A 10,145-nucleotide genomic window follows, 5' to 3' on the forward strand; every position below is an offset into this window, starting at 1 on the left:
ATTAGCTAAAATACTGGCTCAAGCATATTTTTGGCTTTTCACTTTTCCATGCAAACATAAAGGTTTTCGTTCCTTTTTTGTCCTCCAAATTTTTTTGCTCACCAATGAATTTCAGGTACCAATTGATTACATCTACTTCTTTCAACTATTTGTTTTTCTTCTACTAGATAAATTAGTATTCTGACAGTTGAAGTCCACGAGTCATAAAAGAGCCAAGGTTGCCTACCCCTGGTCTAGGCCAAGATGTGTGGTCTTTTGACTCCAGTTGTGGGATTCAAATATGTGAACAACCGGTTCTCTATGTGCATGCCGCTTCTGGAAGTCCATTATGGGCCTGGGCGACAAAAAATTAGCTATTGGTCCTGCCGAACTGATGCGAACTGGTTAAATTCCACCAGTGTTCCACTCCTAGAATTCCCTAGCCCGCAGTTATACTATCTCCTCTACAATCCATGGTCCCCCTCCCAATAACAATATATGTAGCTTTTTACTAACAAAACGTATGTAAATATGACGAATAGAGTTTCTATACATATAAAAGTTTCTCCGATATAGACCATTCTTCTTGATAAAAGGGAAGTTTAAATTTTATCTCCAAATTTGCTACTGGTTTCCTTTCCAGTCCAAATCTGGCTTCCACGCGCAGAAATTATGCATTCCAAAAATCAACGCCTATTTCCAGAAAAGACTTCTTTGGGATGCCGGGGGGGGGGAATCCGGGTGAATAAGAAAAAAATTACACCACCACATCGAAATTGTGCAAAGCCCACAGTAACACCACCAGAACGCTCGGCTTTCGTTTTCATCACAATGAGCGGCGTTAACTCAACCCGGAAGCTAAGCCTTTGTTTTCGATCTGGAAGCGTCTGAAGGATCTGAGGTCACGTCTCGTTTCCTGTTTGGGAGTCGGCGGTCGGCGATATCTTCTATTTTCTATGGCCGGTGCCCGGGCGCTGGGCGAAAGTGGCGGGGGTGGAGTAGCCGCCATGGACTATTCAGTACACGAGGCTTGGAATGAAGCCACCAACATTTACTTACTGGCGGTGCTGGCCAGCTTGGCCCTGTTGGTGTACGCCCGCAGGTGGGAATCTCAATGGGGAAGGAAGTGACTCCTACAACTGCTATTTGTATATTGTTTAGGAATACGTAAGCGTCTTAGCCCGGTAGATCATTACACTTTTCTGTCTAGTGTAGGCCGAGAGAAACCACTTTTTGCTGAATTCTGATTGGCAGATTAGATTTTCTAATTAACGGTTTATCGAATGATGGGCTGCTTTTCAAAGGTAATTCCTAGATAATAGATAGTAGAAATTCGCGGTATTGCTTCTGGCAATAACGTTGCAAACTTTCAGGTCGTGTAGCTATGCTTGCAAATTTTATTTTATTTATTTTTATTTTAATTCCATTTATATCCCGCCCTTCTCCGAAGACTCAGGGCGGCTTACAAACTTAGCAGTTACCAATTGCTGTTACGTCAGCAATTGGTTATCTCGAGATTTAGGTCCATGCTTCTAGGCTAATAATTACAAACTCTGACAGCGGCAACAAAACAGGAACTTACTTCTGTGAATAAAATGGGTTTTATTTATTTAGGGATTTGGAGAAAGGATGTCAGAGAGAAATATATTGTGTTCATATGCCTGCCTATTCTGGTTCTGTCTCAGCACTTCACGTCTCACCATGTAGTATTAAGCAACCCCTTTATGTCATTGCATTTTTATGAGGATGATGACTAATTTTTGTTCAAATAAATGTCCCAAAGTTGCTTTTTCAAAAGGCAATGCTGAAGGACCATTGGGACAACCATTACCTGGATGACAGAATCTCCATAGATATGTTCAAATAAATGTGTATTATGAGTATTGCATGACTGTTTTCAATTGTTGAATTAGTTGCTGCCTAAGGGTTCAGAGTTTTGCAACTTTCCTTATTTTTTCAATAGCTAGGATAAGTGTGGTTTAGCTAATATTAAAAACAAACTTCAGAAAAATAAAAACTCATCATTATTGCTATTGTGTTAAAAATCTCTTTGAAAGAAACTATATACGTTTATCAATAACAGAAACATCTGCAAGATTTTTAAAATACTTCATACATCTTATCTTATCTGCAATCTGATAAAATCTAATTAATATTGATCCCTCACTGAGTTTTAGAAGAAAGAATAAATTGTGTGCATGAAAGACTTAGGACAATTAGGGACATATGAAATTTGCACTGGATAGTTCTTAATTTACAAACTCCATTTCTGAAACACTGCATATTAGCTCTTCCTTTTGAAAAGCCTTAGGTACTAGCTATTTGAATATCAGCTAAAGAAGCAGACATTGCCTTGCTGTAATTGAAAAACTTTGCAGGACTGATCTGTACAATGACTGATCTGTACAAGGTGATACAGCTAATTTACACTGGCTTTCATGTCCATGTTGAGTACAACATCTAACTACTGAATCTACTATGCATTTCATATTTAGGTGAACACACAGGGTCTTCACAGGACATAAATCTCTGTTAGGAGCCTCTGCATGAAATATGGTATTAGAATGCAGTGAGCAGGAACCCTTTCTATTATGTGACATTTAAACATTCGTAGCCTAATTTCTTTCGGTGATGGTAACATTTGCTTTTTCAGGAAATTGGAGATAATCATTGCCACTGCTAATTGAAATTCAAATTTTATTTCTTTTCCTTTGCTGTAGAAATTAAGACAGGTTGCCAATTTCATTTACCATTAAGGGAAACATCTGTTTTTGTATTACTTACATTTTTAAAATTTCTTTTGGGCTTCAGAAATAAGAGGAAGATTATGAGGATTTTTACATTACCTCCAACTGTAGAAATATCATCTGAACCAAATTTTTATGACAGCATGAAAAAAGTCCGTCTTCGGCAGCAATTAGAGATGTATTCTATTGGTAAGTAAAATATATTTACTTTGAGACTATTAAGTTTTGGGTAAGCTATAAATCCCATTTTTTAAAAAAAGGAATTTGATACTAAATATATATGTTGAAATATAAATCTGACTCCTAACATTTACATGGCTTGAAGTTACTATTATTCTTAATGTAAAAATATTTAATGCTCCAGGGTTGTGATTGCTTTGCTTTTCTACTCATGGAACTGTAATGTGTATGGATCATGGAGGTAATAAAATCTATTAGATTGCAGGCTTACTAATGATCCTTGATCCATACTCTACATTTTACACTGATCAGAAATGTACAATAGCACAGCTGAATCTTCATGTATTTCTCATGCTTTTCTTCCTATTCTGTTTATTTGCATTATTGGGATGGTATTCTTCTTTATAACATGGTTCTGAGAAATGGATGTTAAAATGTCATCAGACAGAAAGATCTCTAGAAGTTCTAAAGATTTCTAGAAAATACCTGAATTGGATATTCATAAAATGTTGAAATATCTAGTCCTCCCAATTAGGTTTCTATCCATGTTCTTTTCTAGAATTCTCAATTTCTCCTGTATCTCTACCCCCAGTACCTAGCGTTTTGTGTATGCTTAATCATTGGACTCTTTGGAAATGATTACTCCCTGAGACTTGTGAGTGATGGTGATAAAGTATGTGCAAAACTGTTTATCTTTGTAACAGTGGTGCCATTTGGGCTGCAAAAGGAATAAGACTTAGGGAATGAGATTGCTGTTAGTTATTCCTATTACAGTACCGAGTAAAATGTTCTGTTTTCCAAGGTACTCTGATCCCCATGATGGAAACAAAAAAGAACAAAGTACAATCAAATCTAGGGAGGTTAGTCTCCCAGGAGCAGTTATCAAAGATGTTACTGAGGGGCTTATTAACATAATTAAATCCACAGATTATTATTCCTTTCCTATTCCCCATCCATGGAATCGCAAAGACCTTGAAAACAATATCAAGAGACTGTGGACAACTAGGCATGAAAGTCAAAGAAATAAGTGCCTAGCTGGTGTTCTCACACCCAGTGAAGATATGCAGGACTTTTGAAACAAACCATTCAGGATGGTGCTATCAAGAGAACTTTGGATTCTTATACCATGGACTACAATACCTACCTCAGGGGCTTCTGGCAGGGAATGAGATACACCTCACAAGAACGGGAGAGAATATCTTAGGAAACCTATTGGCTTTCCTTATCCATAAGGCTTTAAACTAAAACTGGAAGCAGAGGGAGACAAATTTTTAGAAACTAATTCCAAGCACAAATCTCAAATCAACCAAATGTTTAAAAAGGGGAAACTCAGACACAAAACAGGAGAAGTAGAAAATAAACACAGCATTAGCTATAAAGCTGATGCTGGTACACTAATACTCAAAGTATGAGAAACAAACAGAGTGAACTTGAAATTCTAGTATAGAAGGCAGACGTGACATCACCAGCATTATAAAACTTGGTGGGGTGAAATTTATGACTGGAATGTATAGCTAGAAGGATTCAAACTGTGCAAAAGAAACAGACCTAATAATAGAGGAGGTGGAGTTGCACTATATATAAGAAATAACTACACTTCTTTAGAAATGCATCAAAACAGTGATGAAAATCTCAAAACCATTTGGATTAATATAAAAGGAAAAAGGAATGCCATAAGTATATATAGTAGTACGCTACTAGTGAATGCTAACCAAATAGAGGAAATAGATGAACTGTTTGCTAATCAGTTAGCTACTAGAACTATATAAAAACCTAATTCATAAGCTACAACCACTAATAGCACATGACCTTGTTTCTCAGTTAAGAGGCCTTGCAATTGCTTCCTAAGCATGGTTTGACAAGGACTGTGTAGAAGCCAAGAAAGCTCTCCTACCTTGGCATATAAAACGCACAAAGCTGAGGCTGAAAATGGTAGTAAAACAAGTCTTAAAGATCTTATACCACCGGAAAGCAATTTCGCTTGCAAGGTGCCATGCACTTCCATTGGCTGTCCTGCATGGCAAATATAAAAAAGATACCATTGATTGAAAGATTTTGTGGGTCAGGAAAAGTGGGTCAGGAGAGATGGGGACTATTGGACATATACTCCTTTGAAGCTCATTTTATAGAGATATTAAAAAATCATGTTTTCCCAATAATCAATAGATATCCTGGCTATTCCAGCACTACTTATCTCCAGTGGCTGCTTAAGGATGAACAGACTGTGATTACATGCAGGTGGTTAGATTCTGTGCAGCAGCACTGGGAATTTGTCTGAAACACATGATTAATCCATTTTACACACAGCAGCAAACCCCTTTGCATTACTACTCTTTTGTATTGTAGTATTTAATGACTGTGGGCCTCACAGTTTAAAGATTGATATTATGGTATAGTTAGGCCATACTGTGTTTTGCTCGTGTTTAACTGACAGATTGGATACCAAATTGTGATTTTAATATTGATTTTAATCTGTTATTTATTATTTTATTCTAGAATATTTAACTGGATATTCCTTCAGTGTTTTGAACTTGCTCTAGTTTCTGGTTACTGGCTGTAATAATAAACATTGACTTGTAGTTAGCCACAATGTGCAGGATGCACACCACAATAGTAATGGGAGACTTTGACTACCCTGACATCAGCTGGGAGACAAACTCTGCACCTAGTGGAAAACTAAGATTCCTGATGTCTCCCAAAAGATAGAGAAGGGAACTAGAGAGTCAACCATACTGGACTTAATTCTCACTAACAGATATGAAATGATAAAAGGGTTTGAAGTTACAGGAACTTGGGGGCTGGCGAGCACCATGTGATATTGGAATTCAGTGCAAGCTCAGGCAATAGAGCAAAATCAAACTAGAGTCTTGAACTTTAAGAAAGCTGATTTCAACAAAGAGTGCTTGGGAAGGATTCCAGGAATGGAAATCCTTAAGGGAAAAACAATTCAAGAAGTTTGGGAAACTTTAAAAAGTGAAATTATTAAAACTTAGTCTAGCACAATACTACCAGAGAAGAAAAATAAAAAGATCATGGTTGCACAAAAAACGTTCTGATAAAAGGACAAATATAAAAAGTAGGAAGAGGGGCATGCGTCTTTGAACTCTATACACGAAAGCCAATTTTGCATTTCTGGATGAAGAACCAAGAACACTGCTCCACCAAGAGAGCCTTGGTGGAGCAGTGGGCTAATGCCTCCTTAAGTAACACCAGCTGCCTGCAATTAGTGCAGGTTCGCATCCCACCAGGGTCAAGGTTGACTCAGCCTTCCATCCTTCCGAGGTAGGTAAAATGAGGACCCAGATTGTTGGGGGCAATTAAGCTGACTTTGTAATAATGCCGCTTGGGGGGGTGTATGAAAGCCCTAATAAGCAGGCATATACATAGAATGAAGGCTACTGCTAAGCTTGTAAGCCGCCCTGAGTCTTTGGAGAAGGGCGGGATATAAATGGAATAAAAATAAAAATAAATAAATAAATAAATATAACCAAGGTAGAATATCAACAGATAACCCCAAACTGCAAAGATGAAAACTAAAGCTTACAATGAAAGCTGGGAGGATTCTGAAAAAAGGTAAGCAATGAATCTGCAAACACCTAGGGACAAACAAAGTTATAACCAAAAGTCTATAGTTTGTCAAAAATAGATCAGACAAAACTTACTACACTTTTGGACAAAGTGTAGACCAGTGAAATGCTATAGATATAATTTACTTAGATTTTAGTAAGGCATTTGATAAAGTAGACCACAATCTTCTCTTTTTTAATACAGAAAAAATTGAGTTAGACAATATCATCATATGAATTCATAACTGGCTGACTAACCACACTCAATATGTAGTTATTAATGGAACCCATATCTACATAGAGGGAAGTACCTACAGTACCCAGTACTCTTCAATGTCTTCATAAATGATCTAGATGAGGGAATAGAAGGGGAACTCATCAAATTTGCAGACAACACTAAACTGGCAGGAATAGCCAACACTCCAAAAGATAGCCTCAAGTTCCAGAAGGAACTTAACAAACTTGAACACTGGGCTTTATCCAACAAAATGAAATCCAATAGAGAGAAAAGTAAGGTTTCACACTTAGGCAAAAAACCTCAAATGTACTATTGTAGTATAGGTGGTACTTAGCTCAATACTAAGAGGGATCCCTGTGAGAGGGATCTTGGAGTTGTAGTGGACAATCACTTAAATATGAGCCAACAGTGTGCTGCAGCTGCCAAAAAGCCAAAGCAATTCTATGCTGTATTAACAGAAAGATAGAATCAAGATCATGTGAAGTGTTAATACCATTTTATAAAGCCTTAATAAGATCACACATGGAATACTGCATCCAGTTTTGGTCATCAGAATATAAAAAAGATGTTTTATTTTTATTTTTATTTTTTTGAGAGTGCAGGGAAGAGCAACAAAGATGATTAGGGGACTGCAAGCTAAAACATGAAAAACAGTTGCAGAAATTGCGTATGTCTAGTCTAATGAAAAGAAGGACTAGGGGTAACATGATAGTAGTGTTCCAATATCTAAAGGCTGCCACAAAGAAGACGGGGTCAACCTATTCTCAAAAGTACCTGAAGGCAGGATAAGAAGCAATGGATGGAAACTAATCAGGGCGAGATCCAACTTAGAAATAAGGAGAAATTTCCTAACAGTGAAAATATTGAATCAGTAAAACTGTTAGCTTTTACAAATTATGGGTGCTCCATCACTGGAGATTTTTAAAGAAGAGATTGGACAACCATTTGTCTAAAATGGTACAGGGTCTCCTGCTTGAGTGGGGTTGGACTAAGACCTGAAAGGTCTTTCCAGTCCTGTAATTGTATTAAGTGAGGTTTGTATAAAGCTAAGTCTTAAACAGCTAATTGGAAGTTTAACTGTGCCTCCATATAACTAAGGTCTAGAAATATTTTTATGATATAAACAGGGTGATTAAAGGATATGACCAGTTCACTTAATCAATATAAGATAGTTTTGTCTATTTTCTGCCTATATTTAAGTGAAAACTGATTTTCAAACTCCAGTTTACAAAATTAAAGCAATTTGAGTTTTTTTTAATGTAAGTAACTTCTTTTTGGTTCTTAGAGTAGGTGTGTTTCTATTATATCCCTGTTCTGAAAATATAAAAAGATTGCATGTATATTATTAAAATCAAACCTAACAGTAAATTGATGCTCCAACTAAACAATATATTTTTTATTCTTATATAGTTTATAACTGTTGAAGATCTTAGGCTTACTCCTGCTATTATGATTTACTATAATTCAGTATCGAACAATAGAACTCTTTGTGATTAAAAATGTATATTTGGTAGTTGTGAGAAATGATTAATTTTGGTCCAAAATGTTGTATTGGAAACTAATAAATTTGCACTGTAGTTTATTTCAACGAACACAGGATTTTATCTCTCAATAAAGATTTAGAAAGCAATACCATGTATGTTTATTTGGTGTAAGCCTTATTGATGCTGTGTGGATCACTTTGTAGTAAATACATTAATATCTAAATGTATTTATTTTCTAGCAAGGAAATATGACCACCAGCAGCAACCACAGAAACAGACAGATAGTGTACAGCTTTTGGTGGAATGAAGTTTTGAATATTTGAAGTGCTGAGGATGCCAGAGCATTGATGATAATCATTTGCAGTGCAACTTTAATGGTATATAATATTTTTAAAAATGTGCACTAATTGCATAAACTATGTTTTGACTATAGGCTCTGAATTTGTGTGTTACTCTATAATGGTTCTCTAACATCAGAAAAATACAGTAATCTATTCGTCTTATTTCTTAATTTGTATTTATTCCCAATAAAAATATGAGCTCACATGAGCACGGAGATGATCACTGCAGTTCCTACAGTTGTTTCAAGTCTTCATTTAAAGCAGGATAGAGGCACATACTATGATGTGGCATAATGCTACAAGTAATTCAACTGCTTCTATAAAAGAACAGTTTCATTTAGTGGGACTTTTAATAAACACTGCACTCAGTGAGGCAGATATATTGAATTGTAATGTGCAACTGAATATGCATAAAAAGATGAAAAGTGTAGGAAAAGTATTTCTGTATACAGCAATTAGAACAGAAATTAGAGTAAGGAACAAACAGTCCATTCTATCAGTATGATGAAAAAGAATATTTTTGTATTTATCCTTTTAATTGTTTCCCTTTTATTCTCTATTGAATTCTGAAATTATAATTTCTTTAAGAAAACTTCATCTGATAAATGACTATATACGGTAGTAGTTTGTAGTATTTTATGAGTGGGGCGCAACCTAACACTTTTGACCTACAAATGGAATGCTAAAAGAAGATTATATAAGGTGGAATTCAGATAACAGCACTATTTTTGTTGGTGAAGACTAGACTTATAATGGATAAATATTATTTGTTGGTTTATCAAATACATCAAGTGAAGTTAACAGTGGAAATAGAAAATCATTAAATGCTTAAATATTTGCAGTATATTTTATTTTGGCATGTCTGAAAATTTGAAAGTTTTAATTGTATTTTAATTTACATCTTAAACATGGACAGTATTTTTTTCAATAACGGACAATAATTTTGCCTATTAAATGGCCAGTTCTAATACATTTGTCATCTCTCTCTCTCCTAATGTCTTTGTAAGTTTAACTTCTGAATATAGTATTAGTTGCTAAATTTTGCAACCACTAGTTCCATTTCTGAGACTCTTTGGGTGCAGCAATAAAATAATTGTTACACCGAAAAGCGATTGACCAATTAGATTGCAGAAAGGTTAGATTACAGAAAGTAATATATTTTTTCATACTGTTTTGATAAGTACCATGTAATTATTCTTATGAGGATTTCTTTCTGTATTCTTTTGTAGTATAGTCCAGATGTCTTAAATCTTCATACATATAATAGTGTAATCATAAAAGATGCCTGTCATACTATTAAGAAATGATGCTCACATTTGAAGTTGCAAGAATTGTCCCCCACTTGCGCTCTTTAGTGTAAGGTATTAACTTTATGAGCCATCTGAACAATGTAGTAGAAATAGAAGACATGTGAGATAAATACATTTGTCATGGTTGACCTGATCTGTACACCTTGCTAGGTTATGGTGTTTGTTTCTCTAGTTGTCTTCGAGTTATGTCAAAATACATCCTGTATTTTACTAAAGTACATCCTTTTATGTTCTGTATGTGATATATTTGAAAATAACACCACTTTCCTTTTACCATTAAATCCGTTATATACCACGTTA

At 35.5% G+C, this 10,145-nt stretch overlaps 1 protein-coding gene across 1 annotated transcript; it reads left to right on the forward strand.

Moving 5' to 3' along the window:
- The first annotated feature begins 904 nt into the window (after window positions 1-904).
- SMIM19 (small integral membrane protein 19) lies at window positions 905-10,145 on the forward strand. Its single transcript, XM_083378614.1, has 3 exons — window positions 905-1,081; window positions 2,791-2,915; window positions 8,434-10,145. Exons 1-3 carry the CDS (start codon window positions 936-938, stop codon window positions 8,499-8,501), a joined length of 339 nt encoding a protein of 112 aa, XP_083234740.1. The 5' UTR covers window positions 905-935; the 3' UTR covers window positions 8,502-10,145.

Source organism: Vipera ursinii (genome assembly GCF_947247035.1).
Source record: "Vipera ursinii genome assembly, chromosome: Z".
In the NCBI taxonomy this organism is placed as follows: domain Eukaryota; kingdom Metazoa; phylum Chordata; class Lepidosauria; order Squamata; family Viperidae; genus Vipera; species Vipera ursinii.